The sequence below is a fragment of the Artemia franciscana genome, chromosome 6 (genome assembly GCF_032884065.1).
Source record: "Artemia franciscana chromosome 6, ASM3288406v1, whole genome shotgun sequence".
Taxonomy (NCBI): Eukaryota; Metazoa; Arthropoda; class Branchiopoda; order Anostraca; family Artemiidae; genus Artemia; species Artemia franciscana.
Window position 1 is genome coordinate 24,160,930 of NC_088868.1, and position 27,490 is coordinate 24,188,419.

The 27,490-nt window shown below is 34.8% G+C and overlaps 1 protein-coding gene across 2 annotated transcripts in view; it reads right to left on the bottom strand.

The window, feature by feature from the left end:
• The window catches only part of LOC136028219 (protein phosphatase 1 regulatory inhibitor subunit 16B-like), a 71,888-nt gene that overhangs the window by 31,813 nt on the left and 12,585 nt on the right, over positions 1-27,490 (bottom strand). For both annotated transcript variants that reach the window (XM_065705937.1, XM_065705939.1), the window contains exons 4-7: positions 19,624-19,769; positions 14,894-15,008; positions 8,733-8,846; positions 502-627 (exon numbers count right to left, since the gene is read on the bottom strand). In XM_065705937.1, the coding sequence (XP_065562009.1) occupies positions 502-627; positions 8,733-8,846; positions 14,894-15,008; positions 19,624-19,769 (501 nt within the window). The remainder of the gene's footprint in view (positions 1-501; positions 628-8,732; positions 8,847-14,893; positions 15,009-19,623; positions 19,770-27,490) is intronic.

Sequence of the window (27,490 nt, forward strand, 5' to 3'; positions counted from 1 at the left end):
TCTTCCAAAATTTGTGCGAGGAACCACCCAGAAAAATTAAATATTTGTGACCTAACATACATTTCTTTTTTTTCAAACTCCCCAAATTTGATAGATCCCGCCATGAAGCTCGGAGCCTCTATGTACCCGTGTAATTATTTCCAAATTTCAACATCGTTTAAAATGAGTTTGTGATGTAACAGAATGTTTGCTCACAGTACAGAGAAAATTAATCTGTTGAAGAGAAGTCTAAAAAGTTGCCTAGTCAACCATCACTAGTGGTTACTTTTGGATTTCTAAGATTATTTGTAACATCCCCTAATTTTTTTTTAATTTTTTTTTGAAAGATATTGTTAAGAAAAGATAAACACTGATCGGGTTTTCCTTTTTAAATTACTATAATTAGTTCAAACGAAACATTTTTCTTTTCCTCGTTTTACAGCATGAGAGTTGTCTGTAGTGTACTTTTTTAATGCATTCTTTTGAAGCTCTTGAAAAGTGATAAAAGAAGTAAGGACTTACATGACCCCAGCAGGCCGCTGCATGAACAGGTTGCCATCCATCCGCATCTCGGACCTCTGTATTGACACCACATTCCAGCAAAAACTCAGCAATCTTGAGATAACCATTAGCAGCAGCAACATGAAGCTGAAAACCAATTATATAAGTAGTATAAACAAACTTCATCAACAAGTTGAAAATACAATTGGCCATAGTCTGGTTAGGCTCAACAGACACAGTACAGGAAGGTACCGACAAATTTTCCGAGAAAAAAAGGCTTGACTTCAAAGACATTGTCTAATAGTGGTAAATCGCCTATCATAAGTGATTCTACCTTAGACAGAATAAGAAAAGATCATTATAGCTTTTATTCTGCTGCACGAAGCACGAAAGATATATATATCTCATGTTGTTGTTAAATGTATTGATGGTTTTATGGACCATCCTTCTTTTACTTGTCCTACTAAACGTAAAAAACGATCGAGAGGACATAGGAAAAATAATAGAAAAAATGAATTAGATGTACATATGCTTTCTATAGATCTATACCAGCTACTTGAATCTAGGGGTATGATTTCTGTAATAAAATGTCTAAATAATTTATCCAAGAGGAATTTAATCAAACTTTTCTGGATTGTTAAGAATAATACAGCTCTTGATTATAATTTTAAAGTAATATGTGATACAATTTGCATTCTAACTAAAACGAAATTTATTTCAAAAAAGAAAAAGTTCGATAAGATTAGTAATAAGGATAACAGATTATATTTACCTATTAATTTTACTTGTAAGCAGATTGAAGATATTAATTTACCAGAAATTTTAAATCAGCGGCATGTGAAACAGGCCCTTCCTAGCAATTTGAATTATAATGATAGTCCAGTTTTAACTTATAAATTTTCAAAAACTATTGGGCAAATTATTTTTAATTATAATTTAATACTAAAAAGACTAGATAGTGATATAAATTGGAAACCGGTTTGTAATTGTAAGCAACTTGGCCCATTTGTAAATCCTACTTACAAACATGTTATAACAGGGGACTTGTCAATAATAAAGCAAGATGATCTTCAAATTATAATGGATAAAGGGGCTAATTTCCGTCTTTCTCATCATCTGAAACCATCGAGTGATCTTGATGGCTTGGAAAATGACTTTGATTTATTTATTGATAAGTGGTGTAAGAAAGAGAATAAAAATAAAGAGAGTTTTCAAAGTTGGAAGAATTTAATTATTAGTAGAATAAGAAATAAAATATATTCTAACTTAAAAAATAGTAACACTAAATCATTATTTTATAATGCGAAGATTAAACAACCAATTGCTAATCTAAAGAATGAATTTGTAATTGTGCCAGTGGATAAAGCTAATAATAATTTTGCCATAATTTGTCTGAAGCTGTATTGTGATATCTTAAAAAGGGAGTTATGCACAACTAATGTTTACGAAAAGGTAAATATAGAGGATGAGAATTTAATTGAAAAGACTGAAGAAATATTTTTTAAAAATTTTAATATTAAAATAAATGACAATAATAAAAAGTTCCCTTTCCTATATTGGACTGTAAAATTTCATAAGAATCCCCCTAAACCACGGTTTATTGCTGGAGCAGCAAAATGTCCAACCCGCATTGCTGCTACTGACCTCTCTTTAATTTTAAAGGAAATTGTAAATAAACTTAAAACCTATTGTTCTGGTATTAAAAAATTTTCGAATTTTAATCCATATTGGAGTGTTAATAATTCACTGCAGGTGATAGATTTTTTAACGATGGTTTCAGCTAAAAGAATGGAGTCTTTCGATTTTGCGACAATGTATACTAATTTATCACTTAATGTAGTGTTTGATAATTTAAAAACTGTTATCAAGAAATCTTTCCTCTTATCTAGTAAAAGGTTCTTAAAAATAGACATTTATAATAAAAAAGCTATATGGACAAATTGCTTTAATGCTACAGTTAACTTGAGATGTTACAGCTTGGATATGATTTTTGAGTTATTAGAATTTGTTTTATAGAATCTATATATATAAAAATAAGTTGTCTGTCTGTCTGTGGATCTGTGGATCAGGTGACGTCATGTTTCGGCTGACGTCATGAAATTAGTTGCCGTCATTTTTGCTTTGAAGGTGACGTCATTCAAGTTATATTAAGACATATGTTCGCGTAGAAATCTATTAATGTTTAAGTTTACAATGACTGATGAAGATGCTCAAAGAGTCTATGCCAAAAAACTTGCTGCTGATAGAGAAAGTCAGAAAAGAAAGCGTGCCGAGGAGCTACCAGTGCAACGCGAAAGCAGACTTGCTGCTAAAAGAGAAAGTGAAAAAAGAAGGCGTGCCGAGGAATCAAAAGACCAGCAGGGAAACAGGCTTGAGGCCGATAGAGAAAGAAAGAACAGAAAGCATGCCGAGGAACTACCAGAGCAACGTAGAAGCAGACTTGCTGCTAAAAGAGAAAGTGAAAAAAGAAGGCGTGCCGAGGAATCAAAAGACCAGCAGGGAAACAGGCTTGAGGCTGATAGAGAAAGAAAGAACAGAAAGCATGCCGAGGAACTACCAGAGCAACGCAGAAGCAGACTTGCTGCTAAAAGAGAATGTGAAAAAAGAAGGCGTGCCGAGGAATTACAAGAACAGCAAGAAATCAGGCTTGCTGCTGATAGAGAAAGTAAGAAAAGAAAGCGTGCCGAGGAATCACAAGAACAGCAAGAAATCAGGCTTGCTGCTGATAGAGAAAGTAAGAAAAGAAAGCGTGCCGAGGAATTACAAGAACAGCAAGAAATCAGGCTTGCTGCTGATAGAGAAAATAAGAAAAGAAAGCGTGCCGAGGAATCAGAGCAATCTGAAAGTTATCGCCTGGCATTCAGGTACAACCCAGTCGATGATTATAGCTTGAGTAGATGTGTTCAAATCGGGACAATGTCTAAAATTTGTCCCTATTGCAAGGCCTTGAAATTCAATGGTGAAACAATGGGAATGTGTTGCGCCTCAGGAAAAGTTAAACTTCCTCTATTGGCTGCACCACCAGAGCCATTGAAGACTTTCCTTACTGGAACTACGTCAGAATCTAAGCGTTTTTTGTCAAAAATCAGACAATACAACTCATGTTTCCAAATGACGTCGTTTGGAGCCCAAATCGAAAATCCAGATCAATTTATGTCTACTTTCAAAGTAAAAGGGCAAATTTATCATAAAGGAGGGTCCCTTCTACCATTCTCAGGCGAGAATCATAAATTTTTACAATTGTACTTCATCAGTGATAGAAATTCTGAATTGAATGCACGTTGCGAAATTTCTCCCAACGTTGAAAGGACAATCGTTTCCCAATTGCAACATCTTTTCCACGAAAATAATAATTTAGTGCGTCTGTTCTAAACAGCCATCGATTTGATGCCTACTGATACTCATAAAATTGTTATTTCCGCTGACAAAACGCCTCCTGGCCAACATGTGCGTAGATACAATGCTCCGACTATCGACGAAGTGCAATGGGACAGCGAAGACTGTTGTATATTCACAAGTTTTACGTAGTTAATTTGTATTGTATCTATCTATCTATCTATGGGAAAGCCAAGAATGTTGTATATTCGCAATTTTTACGTAGTTTGAAACACATATATAAATCTATCTATATTCACAGGTGGGACACAGGGACACAACTACAATGGCGCGTAACTAATATGGCGCGTAACGACTTACGCGCGCGGGGGGGCTTGGGGTGGCGCGAAGCGCCACCCCAACAGCTAGTACTTATATAAGATTTGGGGGTGTATAAGATTGTATATGGGATTTGTACAAGCAAATTGTGGGAATTCCCATGGGGGGGGGGAATTCCAGCCCATTTATAGCTGACTTGTTTTTAAGTCAACTAGAATATAAATATATGATGGATAAGAATAATCCAATTAATTTAAAACATGCTTTGTCAAATAATAAAAGATATTTAGATGATATTTTGGTCTTAAATTGTAAGGATTTCATTGATATTTCTAAAGATATATATCCACCAGAGCTTATTCTTGAGCCTAGTCATGGCGCTGGTCATGAAGATCATTTCTTAGATTTAAATATTAATATTTGTGATAATAATAAATTAAGTTTTAAAATGTATAATAAAACGGATGATTTTGATTTTGAAGTGATTAGTTTCCCATTCCCTGAAAGTAATATACACTCAAATATCAGATATTCAGCGTTTTTCTCACAGTTACTTCGTTATGTAAGGATTTGTAGTAATTATATTGATTTTAAAAATAGATGTAAAATCTTAAGCCAAAAATTGATATCAAGGGGTTTTTCTGCAAATAAATTAACTTGGCAATTTAAAAAATTTAGTTTTCATTATAACGAACTTTTAAATAAATATCAAAAGAATTATCTAGAAATACTTAAAGAAATTTTCAACTAATTTCGGAGGTTCGAGAAATGTTGTCGCAGCGCCATTTATTTTGAATTGTGTTTCTAATTGAGCGGATTTTCTTAAAAATTAGCCACATGGTAAAGATGAATTACATTCAGGTTTTTTACAGTGTGTTAATATTTGTGATTTGGTAAAATTTATAATATTTAGTTTACCTATTGTTGCTAAAAAGAAGGATATATTAACAGGATAAGCTTGTTTTGGTTTTACTTGGTTGTTTTACATTTGCTGTTTTTTTTTCTTTCATAGGCATATATTTTGGGGGTGATACCTGACACGGGGATGCCATGGATATTCTGTGGTAGCCACAACACTGTGCTGGGTAGAGAATTTAAAGTGGCGAAACCCTATATAGGCCAGTGTATTCTCCTGATGAGCCCTTACGTTGGGTGTTGCCTCTGAATTATTTGTCTATATTATTTTTTCTATTGTTTGGTAAATGACGACTTATACTTATTGACGACATGACTGCCTGTCCATGGATTATTCTTTATGGTTGATTGTGTATGGCTATGCTGTTTGACCTATGTGATTGTATGGATGAGTAGGGTTAAAGCCTCATTCAAGTGCTGGTCTATATTAATCACTAATTTAGGAAAACAGTCTTCCTTTTCTCCTTCTGTCTCTTTTTTTTTCTTTTTTTTTGTGTTTGTGCTGTTGCATTGGTGATTTCTCTTTTCATGATATATATACATATATATATATATACATATATATATATATATATATATATATATATATATATATATATATATATATATATATATATTACAGAAACACAGAGATGTAGAGATACTAATTGTCCTTATTCCCGAATAAAAATACTTTACTTTAAAATTGACAAAAAGCAACGACAAAAGCTTGAATCAAAATTATCCTTGCTGAAAGTTAAAGATTCTTAACTTTTAAAGGATTCAATTGACTTTAATGCTGAATAGAGACATCGTTCTTCACCAAGAAATGATTTAAACGTAAGGATAAAATGCAAAGGATGTTATGTAAATGTAGTAAAGCATACTTTTTACTCAAGACTCGGTTTTCTTGAGATAATTTTGATACTTCGCATGGCAACGTCACTATTAATATAAACTGTTTGAAGCTAGAGTTTGTTGAAGGAGGAAATGAGACAACTACAGACCTCCATGTATAGTACTGTAATATGGCACACGTACAAAGAAAGAATGACTGATTTTGGATTGAAAATGAAGCATGGGTTCAGAAATTAGTATCTTAGATGGTTTGAACTGACCCACAGCGCTTTTTTACCTCTTTTATTTATATTTCCTTCTAGAAAGAAGAAAACAACATAAATATAGCATTTCAGACATTAAGAACCCGTGCTGATTTGCAGAAACTGTGACGCATTAATCAAGTTTATAGATAATGCATATAATAAACACTGATTTCTATAGACCTCTACATACAAAAAGATACTGTTTTGATAAGTTAAATGATATCCTACAGCATCTCTTTAATAAAAAGAAAAAGAAAAGAAAAACGAACTCAAATAAAAAGAAAGAGTGACATTAAAACTTAAGACGAATATAAATTACTCCACAAGTGCTTAAAACAGAACAGGAGCTTAAAGCATCGAACAAAGAGCAAGGGTAGCTTTCAAGAGTGGAGATTGGCGATGAACTATATAAATGATTTAAAACGAATATAAATAATTTGAATCGAATATAAATTACTGAAAATGTGCTTAGAACAGACCACGAGCTTAAAGCATCAAACAATGAGTATGGGTAGCTTATAAGGATGGAGATTGGCGATAGTGACAAAAAAAAAAAAAAAAAAAAAAAAAAAAAAAAAAAAAAAAAAAAAAAAAAAAAAAAAAGCCATTTGGCGTGTGGCGTCTCTTGACATTTTCGTAAACTTTGTAATCGTTTTCAAAACTTAGTCAACTATTTTTATTTAAAATAAAATGTGCTTTCTTTCTATATATATCTATAATTCTGAAACTTTGGATTTTAGTTTCAGCTTCTGTTGACACAAGTCGCTCTTTACTGTGCAAGGTATGATTAAGGTTTCAAAAGTATTTGCTATATTTAACGGCTTATTATTACACTTAGTCAAACCAAATGAGCGAAGTTCGATTTTTTTTTTGCTATGAATTTTCAAAACTTGCTTTTACAGTTACAACTCAAAACTTGTAAAAACATAGAAATGTGCCTCAATCTTATACTATAAGTATTAAATTACCGTAATTTTGGAGTACTTAAGCTACTAAAGACAGTGAAAATAAGCTCTGATTCTTTGAATTCGGAATATTGAAACTTACATAACCACATCTATCTTAAGGAATTAGGAAACATCAGGTGTTCAATACTTAACAAATAAGGCCTCCGAAATAAAACTGTACAATTTACACAGTCATATGGATCCTGAAAAATTAGTAAAAATCGTGCATTAGATTTATAGAGAAACAGACCCTCATACGTAGTTATAGCTAGTAACAGAAAAAAAAATTAGAACGCTATAACTTTCCTTTCAAGATGAAGTTGTCTCTGGAATCTATGAATCTGGAAATGTATTAATTTTTTGGACAAAAGCGATGTTAAATTTAACTAATTTCTTTTACCAATTTATTTTCAAAGTTCAATGCGGCAACACAGACGAATACTACTGCTCTAACAAGCTTCATAATTTTGAAATAGCCAAAAAACATAGAAAATCGTAGTTTTCATGTCCAAATAGACCTAAAAAGGCTCTGAGGGGGAGAGGGGTATTTTTGTCCTTGGTATATCAATTTTAGGACACTGCCACATAGCTTGTATTACTACACTTCAATTGTAGGTAGAATGACAATGCAAACTACTATTACTACTACTACTACTAATAACTCACTGCAGCACCAAGGCGCCTGAGGCCAACACAGCTACGCACGCTCCTCCTCCAACCTAATCTATTTAAAGCCTCCCTCTTTACCCCCCCCCCAGGAAGTTCCCATTTCCTTTAAATCTTTATTTATGACATCCTCCCAACCCAGACAAGGACGACCTGCTTTCCGTGTAGCCCCAGACGGTTGGCCAAAAAGGACAATCTTCGGTAATCTGTCATCCTTCATCCGTAGAACGTGGCCTAGCCATCTCAACCTTTCTTTCATTATAGCCCCAGAAACCGGGATTGAACCACACTTTTCGTACAACCTACTGTTTGAAATACAGTCAGTCAGCCGGGTACCCAGAATAATCCGTAGGCAATTTCTCCGGAAAACATCTAGTAAATTTGCATCTGCTTTTCGGAGTGCCCATGCTTCAGAGCCATATTTGACCACTGTCATCACTGTAGCTTCCAATATTCTAATCTTGGTTTGTAGACTTATCTTTCTATTCTTCCAAACTTTTTTTAACTGTGAAAAAACACTCTGAGCCTTAGCTATTCTACTTTTAACATCTTCACTGCTCCCACCATCTTTATTAATAATACTACCAAGGTAACTGAAGCTCCCAACCTGATCAATCTTTTCGTTACCTAATGTCACCTGTTCATCTTCACTTATTCCTAGCCTTAGTGACTTAGTCTTCTTAACATTAATTTTCAAGCCTATTTTAGCACCCTGAACTCGTAAAATGACAATGCAAAGCTCGACATAAATTAGATATCCGACAGCAAGGATACCTAATTAGAAATATTTTCATTATTCTCCCCCTGTCTCAGCTTAAAATATTCTACTAATAAAGAATCAAGCCATTAAGAGTGCTTTTAACATTGTTGGTTATTGAATCATTTGCATAGAATGAAACAATTAATGGTGCTACAAATTTGGATTTCAAGGGCACGGAGCTACTTTCTGTTCCTTCCGAAAGTAATTAGAAAATCTAGAAAAACTTACAGGTGTAGCTCCAACATCATTGACAAAATCTAAATCTTCACGATTAGCTCGACACTCTTTCAAGTCATTCAGCATTTTTTCTTCAGGGGCAGCACGAGTTCTATTTATGATTTCCTATATTAAAAAAAAATTATCATCAACAAAAGAATCATCAGCAGAAACGACTGAAAATAAAAAATAAATAACGGATACTAAAGAAGAAAATTCATAGTTTCAAAGCTTTTCCCTTATCAACAAGAGCTAAGAGCTCATATGGCACTTGTGACGAGGCGAGAAGAGCTAAGAGCCAAGAGATCATATGGTATGAGCTCTAACAAAATTCTATGAATCAATAGATTGATTTAAAAAGGAAAATAAGAGGCTTAATACCGGTCAAGATTTAAAATAAGAGCTCTGAGTCACAAAGTCCTTCTAAATATCAAAATTCATTAAGACCCGATCACCCACTCGTAATTTATAAATACCTAATTTTTTCTAATTTTTCCTCTCCCTTTTGCCCCCCAGATGGTCGAATCTGGGAAAACGATTTTATCAAGTCAAATTGTGCAGCTCCCTGACACGCCTACCAATTTTCATCGCCCTAGTACGTCCAGAAGCACCGAACTCGCCAAATCACTGAACCCCTCCCCCCAACTCCCCCAAAGAGAGCGAATCCAGTACGATTCTGTCAATCACGTATCAAGGACATTTGTTTATTCTATCCACCAAGCTTCATCCCGATTCCTACACTCCAAGTGTTTTTCCAAGATTTCCCCCTCCAAATCCCCACAATGTCAAAAGATCTGGTCGGGATTTGAAATAAGAGCTCTGAGACATGAATTCCTTCTAAAAATCAAATTTCATTACGATCCGATCATCTATTCGTAAGATATAAATACTCCAATTTTCATGTTTTCCAAGAATTCCGGTTCCCCCTTCCAACTCCCCCGAATGTCACAGGATCTGGTTGGAATTTGAAATTAGAACTTTAAAGCACAAGATCCTTCTAAATATCAAATTTCATTAAGATCTGGTCACCCTTTCGTAAGTTACAAATACCTCAATTTTCAAAATTACCCCCCCCCCCCGCCAATTCCACCAAAGAGAGCAGATCCGGTCCAGTTATGTCAGTCACGTATCTTAGACAGGTTTCTATTCTTCCCATCCAGTTTCATCCTGATCTCACCGCTTTAAGTATTTTCTAAGATTTCCGGTCCCCCCCCAACTGCCCCCCCCCAATTACGCTTGATCCGGTTGAGATTTAAAATAAGATATAGGAGTTACGAGGTCCTTCTAAATATGAAGTTTCATGAAGATCCGATCACTCCTTCGTAAGTTAAAAATACGTCATTTTTCTTATTTTTCAGAATTCCCCCCCCCCCGCAATTGAGCGGATCCGTTCCAATTTTGTAAATCACGTATGCAAGACTTCTGCTAATTTTTCCAACCAAGTTTCATCCCAATCCCTCCAATCTAAGCGTTTCCCATCATTTTAGGTCTCCCCACCCCAAACTTCCCCCAATGTCACCAGATCCGGTCAGGATTTAAAATAAGAGCTTTGAGACACGATATCCTTCTAAAAATCAAGTTTCATGGAGATCCAATCACCCGTTCGTAAGTTAAAATTACCTCATTTTTTCTATTTTTTCAGAATTACCCCCCCCAACTACCCCAAAGAGAGCGGATCCGTTCTGGTTATGTCAATCATGTATCTAGGACTCGTGTTTTTTCCCCACCAAGTTTCATCCCGATCCCTCCACTCTAAGTGTTTTCCAATTTTTAGGTTTCACCCTCCCAACCCCCCCCCCAATGTCACCAGATCCGGTCGGGTTTAAAATAAGAGCTCTGAGCTACGATATCCTTCTAAATATCAAATTTCCTTGAGATCCGATCACCCGTTCGTAAGTTAAAAATACCTCATTTTTTTTTATTTTTTCAGAAATACCCCCCCCCCCCCCAACTACCCAAAAGAGAGCGGATCCGTTCCGTTTATGTTAATCATCTATCCAGGACTTGTGTTTATTTTTCCCACCATGTTTCATCCCGATCCCTCCACTCTAAGTGTTTTCCAAGTTTTAGGTTTCCCCCTCCCAACTCCCCGCCCCCATCACCAGATCCGGACGGGATTTAAAATAAGAGCTCTAAGACACGATATCCTTCTAAACATCAAATTTCATTGAGATCCGATCACCCGTTCGTAAGTTGAAAATACCTCATTTTTCTAATTTTTAAGAATTACTCCCCCCCCCCAACTACCCCAAAGAGAGCAAATCAGTTCCGATTATGTCATTCATGTATCTGGGACTTGCGCTTATTTTTCCCATCAAGTTTCATCCCGATCCCTCTACTCTAAGTGTTTTCCAAGATTTTAGGTTTCCCCCTCCAACTCCCCCCAATGTCATCAGACCCAGTCGGGATTTAAAATAAGAGCTCTGAGACACAATATCATTCCAAACATCAAATTTCATTAAGATCCAATCACCCGCTCATAAATTAAAAATACTTCATTTTTTCTATTTTTTCCGAATTAACCGGCCCCTACTCCCCCTCCCCCAGATGGTCAAATCGGGAAAACGACTATTTCTAATTTAATCTGGTCCGGTCCCTGATACGATTGCCAAATTTCATCGTCCTAGCTTACCTGGAAGTGCCTAAAGTAGCAAAACCGGGACCGACAGACCGACAGAATTGGCGACTGCTATATGTCACTTGGTTAATACCAAGTGCCACAAAAACCCAAACAGACTTTTGAATCAGCAAGCTATCAATTTATGCGTATTTTACTGTTTAAAATTGTTTAGAATATAAGCCAATATTTTACATACAAAATTTCTTCTTTACATGTAAAAATTTTACATCCTAACTCATCTGAAGCACATATCCTCATACCCTACCCCCGTCTCACCCGCTGAAATCCACCGCATATTTGAATCTTTGCAACACATCTCAAAAGCTCAAGTTTGGGTACGAAGAGCTCTCCCAACCAAACATAATTATACGAGAAATGTAAGCCCTACTCTCACAGCTAAAGTTTTCTTACTGAAAAACTTAACACCAATATTGTAGGAATGGTAACATCAGAAAAAACTAACTACTTATGTGGTTCTTGGCCCAAAGGCAGAGTCCGACCTTACTTGTGTAGGATCGTATCGTCCAATAAGTCTGCTGTCCTGTGTAGGTAAAGTTTATGAAAGCGTCATTAATAAGATCTTTTACCAATATTTTGAGTCACATGTGTTGCTGGCAGACATACAATACAGTTTTCGCAGAAAACGGTCTACATTAGACAGTCTGATTGCACAATATTAAAAGTGGGTTGAGCTTCTTTCTCAGGGGCAAGATATTTTAGCTTCTCTTCTTTGACACCACAAAAGCCTCTGATCGTGTATGGCACAAGGGATTTCTTTGTAAATTGAAAGATTGTCGACTATTTGAGGTGCTTGCTGACTTTCTTCGTCAACAATCATTGCAAGTTGTCCTCGATGGCTTCATATCAAAAGAACATTCAGTGTTATCAGGAGTACTCCAAGGAAGTATTCTTGGGCCAACTCTTTTCTTGGTGTTCATAAACGACCAAGGGGACAACCTTGTGAAGAAACCTCACCACTTTGCTGATGACACGACAACAAAAACATCAATTGCAAGAGACGAACATCCCAACGAACCCCAAAAGGAGTTTCAGGCTGACTTGGAGAGAATTGAGGCGTGGGCAGATGCATGGCTTGTAAGTTTTAATGCATCGAAAACAAAAGCTAAGGCGCGCAATATGGGGGCTATCCTGATTTCGTCTTGAAAGGAGAGGCTTAATACACTGCGCCAAATGAGCCGAGTTGATACACTGCGCCTACTTGGAGTTGATTTCTTTTCAGATCTCTCATGGACCGAGCATCTCAGTACAATTAGAACCTCTTCCTTCAAGAAGCTAGGAGTTATCCTAAGATGCAAAAGTCTTCTCCCTGATGATTCTATTCTGCCACTTTTCATTTTCTGCATCAGACCTGTCAGGGAATGTGCATGTGTACTCTTCGCTGATGCACCTAAAAGCCACATCGCTCAATTCCAGCAAATTCAAAATCGAACATTTAGTGCAGCAACCTCTGGTAACACAAAAGCAATAACCCAACAGTTGATCAAGAAACGCCTCGTTGTGGCGTTCATTTCGGTTTTCTACAAGCACATGTGTAACCCTCCATCAGATGAGCTATTGAAGCTCACTCCTAATAGAATAAAGCCCTTGCGACACACTCACCGAAGTACAGCTCGTCAGGACTACCTAGAGCATGAAACTCCCCGCCAAGAATATCTGAAAACGAGTTTGTTCAGCGATCGGTTACCACATGGAATAGATTGCCGGCAGAGGTAATCCCAAAAAATGCTTCCCTTGACCAATTCAAGAGAAGGTATAAGAAATACATCAGTGCTGGAAAATGAGGTAATTACCAGGCCTAGCGGCATATCATCATCTGTGATGGAGACCTGAAGCATTAAAAAACAACAAAAACAACAACAAATTGATAAAAAAAAACAAAGAAAATCATTGTTTGCTTATCAAAGTGTCCACGTGTCAGAAGAGATTGTTGAAACTGTGCGGAGAAGTGAAGAAAAACACACAAAGGCGTTAAGTGAAAACGAAATCAGAACAAGTTGACTTTGTCTACAAATCCCCTCCCCCTACATACTGCCTCATTTTCGAAAAGCAGATAATTCTCTTATACAGAAGATCCAACTCTGAGCATATCATGGGAGAAACAGCTCAAGTGTGAGAATTAGTCAGTAATGGAAGTCATCAGACGCCTAAAACACTTATTTAACCTATTTTCTATTTCAAACCCACATTTCCTAAAATACAATTTATGAAATATGAGAAACAGAATATCCATCTAATTTTTTTTTAATAAAGCAAAAAACTTCGCTTTTAGGTTGTGGTAGGAGGGTGATACCAACCTCCCTACCTTTTCAAGTGGGTAGTTTGCAATGGAGGGAGTTTTAAAAGAGTGAAATTAGCCCATGGCATGGTACAAAACTTCCTCTCTAGAGGTGGCGATACATGACGTAAATAAAGCCAAGAAACTATTACGACCATGAATTGTGTTCAACTCAGGCGCCCTAGACCTGCAACGAGTGGTCAGATGTAGAAATAGCGCATAATCCTCATTAGAATCGAGCACAAAGAAGATAAAAGGTATGACTAGCGGTCGATCTTACTAATCCCTATAACTGAATCCCTCTCAGATTGAATTGATAAATAAGTTTGAGACTCTTGGGTCAGTCATAGACATTAACGTGGGATCCAGCAAAGAAACCTGAGCTCGATTAGCCAGAGCCTTTTCAGTCAATTTGATTTATTATCTAACCTCCTATGCTCTTCACTTCAGCAAAAACGCGGCCAATAGAAAATAGAAGCTCTGTTCCTGAAATCCTTCAATAACGGAATGACCGGATACATGTCCGGGCTTAATCCTTTTCAGTCTATCAATTTATTATCTAGCCTCCTATGTTCTTCACTTCAGCAAAAACGCGGCCAATAAAAAATAGAAGCTCTGTTCCTGAAATCCTTCCATAACAGAATGACCAGATATTTGTCCGGGCTGAATCCACAGGATAAAGTACGAAAGGCCTCATTAAAACATAATATGAAATGTGGAAATCCTGCCAAGGATGCTAATTTAAATTTTGATTCAAAACTATCGAAGCAAACCTCAATCCTGCAAGTGGCTGCTATCGCCAAGTTAGACGACGTCCCAATAGCTTTTACTCGTTAATCCAATGACCTCTGACCACTGGGTTTCACCCAGTGAGATTCAAACACTTACTGTATCGTAACATTAGAAGGAACACCTGCATAACTCGTACAAAATAAGGTAAGGTAAGGGATATCAGTAATTTTGAATAGACTAATAATTGTAAAATTGGATAACATCGTTAGCAAGCTCGACAGGAGCTGCTAAGAGTCCTATGGGGCCGCTTTGAGCCCTTTATTCCCCAAAATGCATGGGGATTTGTCGAGCTTAGGTCTGGCTTAACCCCCCATTATGGTGCCAAAGATCTATTTTATGTACCCTTATCAAAGGCACTTTTCTACCCTCACCCTCCCCCAACCTCCTCGTGGTGGTCCTTTCACTTTATTTGAGAAATTATTAAGATGATCTAACTGAAATATTGAAACTTGATATCAAAGTTACCTGAGTTATTCCACGTCTTGCCATTTCTGATTCAATGAAGTAATAGGTTTCTTCGTCGTCGCAAATGTCATAGGGCATATTTCCATCCGAATTAACTGCCAATAAATTTGCTCCCCTATATGAAGAAACATCAGTCATAAACCGAATTCGGCAAATTCTATCCATACATGGTAATAGTTGTATTAAATAATACGAAATAATATTCCAAGATTTTCTTTTATGTCTTAGGAAAAACATTAATGACACATATGCTTAATAGCTAAGAAAAAGAGAACATATTTAATAGCGCAATTTTTATGGCTGTGAGGCAAGGAGAGAGTCAGCAATTCTTTTAGGACAGAAACCATCCAAAGAAACCAAATTTCAAGGCTAGATTTCCTGTGGAACACTTGGTTTATCAGTTGTTTCTTTTTCAGGGGCTGTAGGATCTCTTAGCGCTCTCGAGAATCGTATGCCTTCCAAGAGAATATAGTCAAAAACTTTGAAAATTGTGAATTCTACCTGATGAACCATTTTTTTTATAGATTTAATACTCTTATTCAAATCTTTTCCTTTAACTACTTCCATTTTTATATAATTCTTACAAAAATTTAAGCTAAAATAAACATGACACAACGTATTTCTCATACTTCGGCTTTATGTTAGAAATTTCATTTAAATAAAGAGTGCAGCGCAAGTAAACTGAATGGAACCAAACTTAGGCCTTTTTTTATCCGTTTCTTTTCGAGCATAAATGTCTCCCTATAGATTAACACATTAATCTAGTTTATTAAAACAAATAATGTAAAGCTTATTCGGTTTAATCATATTCGAAAAGATTTAAGAAAAAAAACATAGAAGTTACAAAGTTCTGGAATTTATTCATTTATTGAAAATATTAAAATGTTTCACTTCGTTCCGAAACCGAATGTGAAATTGAAGCATCTTAAAAATGATGCAATTTCCGACCCTTTATGCTAAAACAATCCGAGATTTATAACATATTAACCCCTTTTGCGGTACATGTCATAAACGCAAGTTGAACATATGACCTGTAAAAAGGATACAAAAAACGAAAGTCAAACTACCCAACGCTGGGTTACAATGAAGTAATAGTGCATTCTGTATTTTCTGTTCTACAGCTAAAGTTACTAAAACTCTTTTCATATTAATGCTCATTCTTATTTTTTACTGCATACGATTTTTCGTCAGGTCTTAGTAATCAGCTTTCAATAAAAAGAAAAAAGAGGTACGTTTCTCAGACATAACACCTCAGGATAGATGAGATATTTCATTTTTATTGATTTTTTTTTCAGTAATCACCCTACTTAATAGTAAATTGATATCTTACATGCTTATCGTACTACAGTTTCTCCCTACTTCCCTTCAAGCCATTGCCAGAGAAATATAAAAATTAGATGGGGGCTACTGTTGCGTTCTGTCTTCACAAATAAAATGTATTCCGGTCAAAAACAAAGGTGTATAGAAACCACTTAATTTAGCACAATTTCGATTCTATATTATTCTAGGGCTTAAATATATCAAACATCATCGGGTTCAAAACGGGATATATCCTATATTTTATTATTTTACACGAGAACGACCAACAAGATTTTTAGATAGTTTTGACAAAACTTACATAGAAATATTTCATTCTGAAACTTACCATGACTTTTACACCTATAGATAGTAACTGATATAATTCTGAAAATAATGGTACCCACAAATTTTGCATCAGCCAGTATAGGCTTAACAACTGAAAATTCGTATATGCCGGATCTATCAATACCTTAAAGAAGTGTATACATAAAGAGGTGCTCGGTGTAAGTGAAGCTCTTTATTTTCCTTCAGGATCATAACTAAGTATTTATTTTATTTCTGAGCATTATTGAAGATAAGTTACGACTTAAAATAAAACAACGACATAAAGAAGATCGCAAAAATAACAATATGAGATAGATTAATGTGACTTTGACTTCGTATATAGTAAACAATACTTTGTTCTGCACTTGTTGGAGTTGTTTGCATTGCGGAATTTTTGGCCCCTGTAGTTGCCGCTCTTCTCTATCCCCTGCGATGAAAAAACAAACTATATTTTCACACTTCAACAGGTGGATACAAACACTAAAAAAAACTCCTTCCATTCCAAACCCTTAGAAAATAATATGAAATTCACCCTTTAGTTTTTGTAATGAGGACATAATGTTCCTTCTGACATATCACACATTAGTCACATAAACATACTTCCAATATTAGTCACATATCATTTATTGTTTTCATTAAAATCTCCTATCAACTCTCGAGTAATTTCTAAACTGAAAACATTTGACTTTTTTTGGATTTTTTTTCTTTGCATTTTCATAGTTTTCGAAAAAGCAAAGATGAGGTCAATTTTTAGCAATTTTTTACTCAGCCTTTCATGAGGGGTTTTTAAGGTTGATATGAACAGAGAATTGACCTTCTAACCTTCCTTCATTTGGAAGTATATTGGGATACTGCTCGTAATATAATGATGAGGGTGTGAGAGCTTTCTTCTTATTGTGGAAAAATTGTAAGCAAGAAATAAATATTTCATTAAAATTCTTGCCTGAAGAGGTGAAAGAGACACCCCCTAGAAGGAATATTTATTGTACAAACTGCTCACCTCCTCTGAAAAATTAATACATTACATCTTTGAAAACCATTTTCGGTATTTCAGACCCCATTCTAAAATATACAAGGAGTTTACTTTTTTTTCGCGGTTGATTATCATTTTTATAGCATCGTTATACAGAAAATACCTTTAGAGTGAGGATTTGAAGATTTAGTGAGCGGCAACCACACCTCATATTTCGGATAACCTTGAATCACCGTGCAAAAAGTGAGGTAACTAAGTAGCAATGCTACTTGGCAGTTTTGTTGGTAGATTTGAATTTGTTGGTATATTTGTCTGAAAATATCATTTTTACATATAAAAATACTTCTTGCTCAAATAAAAGCTGTCAAAACACAAGTTATGTTGCTAAAATGTCGACAGCTTTTGGAATTGTGTCAGATTCTGGTAATGGCAGCTTTGGAACTTTTTCCATACCTGGCCATGAGTATTTTAAAAATGGACGTAAATTAAATATAAAAAATAGCAATTATTTTAGAATGAAAATATGAAGCAATGTTAAACTTAAAATAAGCATGATATAGTTTATATATTAAAGAGGTAATACCCTTCAAACTCCCCACTCTTTCCGCTGAGTTTCCATTTATTATAAATTTTGGTCAAATTCTTCATAAGGCATAAACTATAGTACAAATAACAGCGGGGGAGGGGAGGCCGTTAACCCTCCTAATACATAGTATATTTTACGTTCGCTTTAATCCACCTCACTCCCCGTTCTTTCCGCTGAGTTTCCATTTATTATAAATTTTGTTTAAATTCTTCACAAGGCATAAATCAAACTCTAGTACAAATAAGAGCGAGGGGGGAAAGGGCGTTAACCCTCCTCATACATAGGATATTTTACGTTCGATTTAATCACGCTCACTCCCCGCTCCTTCCGCTGAGTTCCCATTTGTTATAAATTTTGGTTAAATTCTTCACAAGGAATAAATCAAACTCTGGTATAAATAAGAACGGGTGAGAGAGGGCGTTAACCCTCCTCATAAATAGGATATTTTACGTTCGCTTTAATCACGCTCACTCACCGCTCTTTCCGCTGAGCTTCCATTTATTATTAATTTTGGTTAAATGCTTCAGAAGGCATAAATCAAACTCTAGCACAAATAAGGGGAGAGAGGGCGTTAACTCTCCTCATATATAGGATATTTTACGTTTACTTTACTTTTTGTCGTCGCTCATTGCTTTCCTCTTGCAACACTTGGCTAATTGTATTTAATCAAAGGTCAAAGACTGATTTTTTGATAAAAAATCTATTGCAATTAATTAATCCTAAAGGTAGAAAACATTAAGGATTCTATGTAATTAAGAAAGATAAGAATTTTTCAATGATAAAAGTTGTACATTTGGGGTCAAACGTATATCGGGATTTTCCTAATCAGTATTATAAACATTCAAAAAATTCGGCGGTTAATACGAATTTTTTATCATTTTGACGAGTTGGCTCCCTCCCCGAATCAAATTATTATGCAAGATACACACCTTCAAAGAAATTTAAATAATTTCACAAGGAAATGTGAAAAAAGTGATAGAACGATGAAAATAAATGGAACTAAAAGGAAGGAGTTTCCTACTTGAGTATCTTTAACTTTCTTTTAATGGCTTTTTAACTGATTAAAGCAACTCAAGGTTGTAGTCTGAGGTTGAAGCTAAGTTTATTTTTATTTTCTTTTAAATTTAAACTTCCAGTTTTTGTTCAGAATTCTGTGACATCAAGACACCCCGACCCCTTTCACTTTTTTAATTCGTTAAAAATGTTTACTGCTTGAAATTTATATTGCGGAGAATAAATTCACATTTAGTTTAATAAATTTAACAATTAAATATATATTGACAAATCAATAAATTCAAATTTAGAAAAATGAATTTGAATTTAATTTTTGGATCATTCTATTTTTTTTACTCATCCATAATCTTATTCCCTGATAGAAAATATAAACAAAAGTCTCGAGAGCGGATTCGATAGAAGACACAAAAAAGTTTAATGTTCTGAACCTTGTGTAAGCATTTAAAACATTTTTTTTTTTTTTACCTCGCCAAAATAATTTAAATTCAACAAAATGTCTTGCTGTAAGCACCAAAAATTCAACCATGAACTTACTTTCGAAGGAGAATGTCAACTAAACGTTTATGTCCGCAAGTAGCAGCAGCATGGAGGGGTGTCCATCTTTCTGTATCTTCAGCATTGACGTTTGCTCCGGATCGTAACAAAAGAAGGAGCATTTCTTCATTGTTATCAATACAGCTCTGAAATTATTTAAGGATTTGAAAATAAGAATAAATCAAGCACTAGATCAAAGCAACCGAATTTATGTGCCCAAACCGACTAAAAATGATTTTTCAATAGAGTGACATTTCTGTTTTGAACAATTAAATTCATAGTAAAATTCAAATTTCATCATATAAATACAAAGCTAAAAATGCATTCAACGGGTATTAGTATCATTATGTCATTCAAAAATGACTGAAGTATTTTGTTTCAAAGCCTAAATTCCCATTTGATTTTGAAGTACGAGAATGTAGTTTGCTTCCTTCCACTAGTTCTATTTCAATCATTATATTTTGGGAAATATGACGTTTAATAAGCGCAAAGGCGTACAATAGATATTAATATGCTTAAGATATACAAAACAATAACATGGACCATTCTTATTATCTCTAATCCCTGAAAATTATGAATCATAATTCATTTTCAAAACGAGAAAACATACAAACATTGTGTGGGTGGTCTTCCAATAATCTTCAAGTGAAGCTATTCTAAGGGAGTTGGAGGAAATATGAGTAGATCCATTACAATTCAAACTGTCTTGCTTCCATTCAAAACTACTTTAAACACTTTCCGCCGCATTCGGGGTATGAAAATACCTGTTATGCCGCTAGTCTCTCATCCAGTTTCACCACAAGGTTCGAAGCATATACTGTGCCTTTTGCTAAAGGAACGAATAGATAGCTTTGGTTGAACAGTACCAGAAGGAAAACAGTTACAGACAGATGCAAAGCACCGGACGAAGCAGGTTTTTCACCAACTCTTTCCGAAGTATTTCCTAGTACAGTTGAAATGACATAGGTATGCACCAGCATACCTTTTGAAAAACAAAGGTATGCGAAATAAAGCTTTTGAGAGGCTTATGAGTAGATTTGCTGCAGGCGATAGAAATTGACGCCAGATCAAACCGAGAATTAGTAAGTTGCAGTTTGTCTAAGGTATTATTGCAGCCTACCTTACTAATCCTTTTCCACCTACTCTTAGTGGGATCAAATAAGCTTCAATTCTTGGCATAAAGCGGGTAGTCAAAGCCGGCAGAGCTTGTACATGATTTACATAAAGGGATGGTCGAGCTGGATGAAGAACGATTTAGGAGGAAGTAATTGCTGTCAACTATCTAACGCAAGAGGATCAGGTCCGATTGAGGTGGGTATTCCAAGAGAGATCTGTAAAGAAAAGCTTCCTATGAGGAATCTCCCGTCAATACTCTTGATGGCTTCATTCTTAAAGATGAAATCTGGATGACAGCACTGAGCCTTTAGCCGTGAAATAAGCCAATACTTCATGTTTACTGCATCAATGCTAGCCTCCTAAGCATTATACAATTTCTCAATCTCCAAGAGATTTGCTTGAAGGGATAGGCAATCATTAATAGAATCTTTGTTCAATGAGACGGCACCATAGGTTTTTGTGCCTTCAACAAAATGGTGTAGAGAGTTGGCTAAATTATTCTCGACCCTGTCGATATATGCAGGAGAAAAAAGTAGTACCAAGGGTACTATTTTGGGGAATTTCAGCCTACACCAAGTAGGACGTAAAATCGTCAAAAATAACCATCATAAAATAAATATTAAAAAACTCCCAGCCACATTCAACAAACAACAATGATTCTTTATCACTTAACCTCTTTTAGTTATCTCCGATATCAAATTCTACTGGAAACCTTTTAATTGAAAAAATACAGTAAATTCATGTCATAAACCAGATTCTGTATTGTTGCTGAGCAATAAGGCAGTCAAGAGTAAGCTTTTCAGTTGGAATCCATATAGTCGAATACACAAAACGAAAAGGTTAGGATTAGCGACGGATGCGCTAATAAATATAGTATACCCTTTTTCTAAAAGAGTTCAATAGACTGTTCGAAACAACCAGCTAATTAAATTTGGTAATACACCAAAAATTCCACTTTTGTATCTCACCATGTTTTGCGGAAAAACAGGAAAAAGAAAAGTGAAAAATGAAGAAATAAAATAGAAACAATTCTGAATTAGATTGAATTTTGTCATGTCACTCGTACAATAACAGCCCAAAAGATGTCAGGCATTAAGCGGTAATATATATGTACTTGACTACAAAAAGGCAAATAAATGGAAAAAAATTTCGAAAAAAAAATTCCAGAATAAATTCCGAAAAAAATCCCAAGCAGTTTCTGGTTAACTATTTAGCGCTTGCTAACGATTTACCCGAAATTCGTATTACTTTCCTTTTCCCATAGCCATCACCAGTGAAAAAAATTTTTGAAATCCATTATGTATTAAAATAAATTATAATGCACTTTCACGAAACCAAAATTCATATTGTACCAACAAAATGGCATGCTAAGTTTTCGCAATTACTGACAAAGGTAAGGAAACGGACGAATAATCCAAACTAATCTACTAGTGGTAGAGATTGCGCCTGGGGTCTATATTGGGAAATATGAAAATAACCAACAAAAGTCGATTAGAGACTAGTTCTCTATTCGATAGCTACACATAAGTTATTTGCAGATTTATTTACTGTAGTTTCAGTTTCTAGCAGAAGTAGTCAGTTTCTAGTAGTTCCAGAGCACATAAATTTGTCCTATAAGAAAATAATCGGAATTCTAGTTCTAAAAACAAGCCTATCAGGGAAAAACAATTCTTTAACAAGCAAGGGTATAGAGATACGAATGATAAATCTGCGTTTTTTTTTTTAATATAGATTCAGACACGTATGAAGGGGGGAGAGGCTTCATGCAATCAAACCGTTGTTTTTATAATTCAAATATATTATTATTATATACTAGCTGTTGGGGTGGTGCTTCGCGCCACCCTAAAACCTAGTTGGTGGGGGCGCTTCGCGCCCCCCCGCGCGCGTAAGTCGTTACGCGTCATTGTAGTTGTGTCCCTGTGTCCCACCTGTGAATATATATATATATATATATATATATATATATATATATATATATATATATATATATATATATATATATATATATATATATATGTTTTTAACTACGTAAAACTTGCGAATATACAACATTCTTCGCTGTCCCATTGTCTGTGCATATAAATAGATTATCAGGTTTACCGACTCTTAAACATGCAACATATAATTGTCCATGGGAAAACAATCCATATCCAGATCTATATCTCATGATTCCTTGTGTCCCGGTCGTCATTTGTGTCCCGGTGTCCCGGTCTGTATATACATTCGTTTTTGAATTGGTCTTTTTTTTAGTTTTGAGTTTTTTATTTTTTTTTTATTTTTTTGGTTATACCTCATGATTCTAATGATTGCCCTTGAGCTTTGTTGATGGTGATTGCTAATCGAACATTCCCTGTGTCCCCGTCGTCATTTATATATCCCCCTGTGTCCCCCGGCGTCCCCGTTGTAGTTGTGTCCCTGTGTCCCGGTAGTCATCCATGTGTTCCGGTCGTCATTTGTGTCCCGGTGTCCCGGTCTGTATATACATTCGTTTTTGAATTGGTATATGATGAAATAAATTTTTGTGTTTAGTTTTTTAGCTTTTTTAGTTTTTTTATTAGTTTTTAGTTTTTTTTCTTTTTAGTTTTTTTTGTAGTTTTTACCTTTTGTTTTATTTTTTTTTTTACTTATGTCCTGGTCGTCATTTATACTCTCTGTGTCCCTGTGCTTTGTTGATGGTGATTGCTAATCGAACATTCCTTGTGTCCCGATCGCTTTCTCTTTGAGTTTCCCGGTCGTCATTTATATTCCCTATGTCCCGGTCGTCATTTGTGTCCCGATGTCCCGGTCTGTAATTTCGTCAGTCGAAAACATGACGTCAGCCGACACACACACACACACACACAACTTATTTTTATATATATAGATTATTATTATATATTATTATTATATTATATTTTTATAATTCTTTATATTATTATATTCAATATATTATTATATATTACTCAATATATTATTATTTTAATTCCAAAAAGCCGAAATCTTAAAAATCTACAGTTTTTCTTATTAATGGCATAAAAAAGTTAAGTAAGATAGAGCAATCCTAATTCAAGTATATGGAACCGGGAAACACCTATTCTTTCTACAACCTAGTCTCAAATTTCCACAGCCACCTAACCTTCAAGAGTTCTAAGCTATTGGATTCTCTTCTTGATAAAAACTTAATCACAGAATGTCTTTTTTTTAGAAAGCAATAAAAAGCTGTCAAGGTAGTTAAATAATACATTCTTTGCTTTCTTATCTACTATCGTCACCAAATATTCATTGATCTTTTTATCAGGGGTCATATTTATGAATAAAAGAATCGATGGTACAAAAAGATTCGACAAATTCGGTCAAAAGAAGCTATTTTATATAATAAATAGATTAAAATAAATAAAAATTGTTTGAAGAAAGTAGAAAGACTACTAGTTGGCTCATTTATATTTGTTTAATGAGCAGAAGAGGTGCTGACCTAGTGTTTGATTCCTAACTAAGAAAACGACTGAAAACTCAGACTATTTTATCATGACAATCAGCCAATAATTAATTCATTATGGCGACCTCTTTTCATTTTTTCATGTTTTGTCTTTATTGCACACACTGGAAAAAATATACTTTTTGCGTTGGTGATCTTTCTTGCTTAAAAAATCCTCTATTAATCACATATGGCTGAAATATGGGCGCTCCCTTTTGAGGGGGGTGGTGTCCTACCTTTCCTTTCAAATTATTTAACTTGGCAAACTTTAAATTTCTAAGTATTTTATTATAAGGATCCATGTTGGTGAGACTCTGAACAACTTGTCTTAACTTCATGTTTCTTAAATACATTATCATAAATTGGTGACAAGGGACCAGTCTATTCTATTATTCAGCACTCTATTTATATTATTCAGTACAGTCTTATAGTATAGTCAGTACAGTAAAATTCAACATCAAAACTAGATCAAAAGACTCAATGTGCATGCACACGTCTAAATAGCGTATCTCAAGAATTGATTTGGGCATTAAGTTGGATCTTACAAAGAATACTTAAAGGGGAAGAACATCTCACCAAAAGGCAATATGTGCACACCACTGCTCATACTACTGTTACTGCTACATTTATTACTACTACTAATAATAGAATAGACTGTACTGAATAATATACTGACTGTACTATAGACTGCAAGATCCAACTTAATACCCAATCAAGTCAGTCAGTACAGACTGTCCTATACTGAATAATATTCAGACTCTATTCTAATATTCAAGAGGTCGTGAAGCAATTCGCACCGATGACAGATTTTCCATAACAAATTTCCGTTAGATTTGCTATAAAAAAAAAGAAGAAAAAAGCAAAGAACCTACGCAATAAAAATCTTCGAGCGGAAAACTTGGAGGGGAAAACTTAATACGAAACTGTCTATCATGTAGACGTCGTTTGATAGTGTTCCAAACAGAATGTTCATTATCACCATAATGACATAAAAACCTTGATTATAATCTAGTTTTTACAATCTAGATAATTATCTGAGCCGTAATTTCCAAGAAAACTTATCTATCCAATAAAATTTCTTCACCGAATCAAAAAAATATATATATAGTCTGATGGCGATGATCTACTTACGACAAATTTTTTTCTCGCGGTAGTTTTTCTTTTTAATATTTATTTCCGTGTTGCTCTCTTCAATCATACCTAGTAAAGAGCGAATCACAGCCTATCGTAGATGAAATATAAAAAAAGATTTATAAAGAAACTGTCCACTGAAACTGTCTTAGAATTTCATAAAAGATCCTGAAACCCTCGAAAGTATTGCTCCACTGGAATAATAAGTGCATCATTCAAATTGACATTGCTAAAAACCCTTCCCCAACTTGAACGACAATATTTCTACATGGATATCCTACGGTCGAGGTTTGCTCTTTACTAGGATTAAAAAAACAGCTTTTCGTAAAATTTAAAGGAAGAATATAGGATTCTATAAACAGTGCCTTTCTGTCCCAAAATCTCGTTTAAAAATTGATTTCCACATTGACTGTCAGAACAAAAAAAAAACCTTCGAAGATTGATTTTTCAAGTAAGCAAAACCAGAGATTAAGTCAATTATGGAAAACTAGGTAAAAATCATGACTTTCAGGGGACGAACAAAAGCCCCCCTGCTACGCATGTTTTTTGCAATATTCTTTAGAAAAATGATATTTTAATGTCATTTTGCAACAAATCCACTCCATTTAGAGCAGTTTTATCATAGAATTTAGAGACTACAGCCAAAAAACAAATTATTCGGGTTGTCTCATTACATATGATGTAACCAATATTCAGATATAACATAGTAGTAGAAAAGGTTGGCATGCTGCGCCTTGTTAAAACTGGAATTTTAGAGTACATTTAAATGTGTACGATTGAAGGTGGCAGTTGGGCACTCGATCCCAAGACAGCCATTTTGCTTAAATTTTCAAAAGTAGTGTTTCTCTAACTATTAGCAGTACTGTGTTCTATAAACTTTTCCAGTCTTCTCAATCCTGACTTTTTTTTCTTTACAAAATTCTCCAAAATTTTTGAATTTTCTGAAATTCTCTGTAATTTCGGTTTTTCACTATAATTCTTAGTCTAAAAAAATGTTTTATATACCACCAGAAACACTTTAACAAAAAAGGTAAGAGTTAACAAGTCCCTAAACTATGGACAGACAAACATAACCCCCCCCCCCTCTGGTCCGGATGGTCATAATTTGGACTCTGATAAAAATTTTAAATATGGTACTGAAAACTTTGCAAATGTTTATATTGTGATTTTTCAATGATTTTACAAAATTGTATTTCTATTGACGTCATTGATAAATTAAACAAATAAACTACAAAACTGCAGGATGAAAATGCATTTGGGCATCAGCTATAACTGCTCTGTCAGAACGATGAGAAAAATTGTTGAATTCTGTTCGAAACTGAATGAGGAGTTTGCGAAAGAAGATTTACAGACTCCTTAGGTCTCATGGAGCCCATTCTTGCTGGTTTTATTAGAATCTAAGCCCTCCACAGCTGAAGTAAATCCATACGTACATTCCTGTACATACGCTTCTGTGATTTTGAATTATTTCCAAGTAGGATACGAATTTTTTTTTTCGAAACGAAACCAATAAATTCTAAGCAATTCTAAGATAGAAATACTTGAAAGGTTTTGATAATATTATTCTAAGAAAATGACGATAAAACTATTTCAAACCGAACAGTTAAGCAAGTCACCGAATTTGTTTTTCAAACCGAATGAGGAGTTAATGAAAGAAGATTTGCAAACTCAAAATCTCTTGAACGAAATTGAATATTTTAACATTGCTCTTTGTCTACGACGTTGAAGAGTACCAGTTTCTCTAAAATGTATATTACCCCCAGTTGCACCCAGGTAGCGTATTGAAGTAGAAATTACTTAAATTCTAATATAACCTTAATTGCATTTCCATACAAGTCCGGACCAAACAAACGGTTTTGTTACGATTGTTTAGGGATAAAACCAAATCATTTATTGGTTGCATTTATCTAGATCTAGAGTTTTTAGTTTTTTGAGGGACAGGCTCCCTGACAAGCTCAACTTCCAGAAAGTAGGAATGACGGATATATTTATTTTATTTGTATGCCTGTTTAATGATAATAACAAATAACAAAAAGCTGTTACGGTTTTTTAGGGATACAACCAAGTAATTTTTTAGTTATAACTAGCGTTTTTAGTTTTTTTTCGGACACGCCCCCTTACAAGCTTCAACTTCCAGGAAATAGGAATGAGTGATATATATCTATT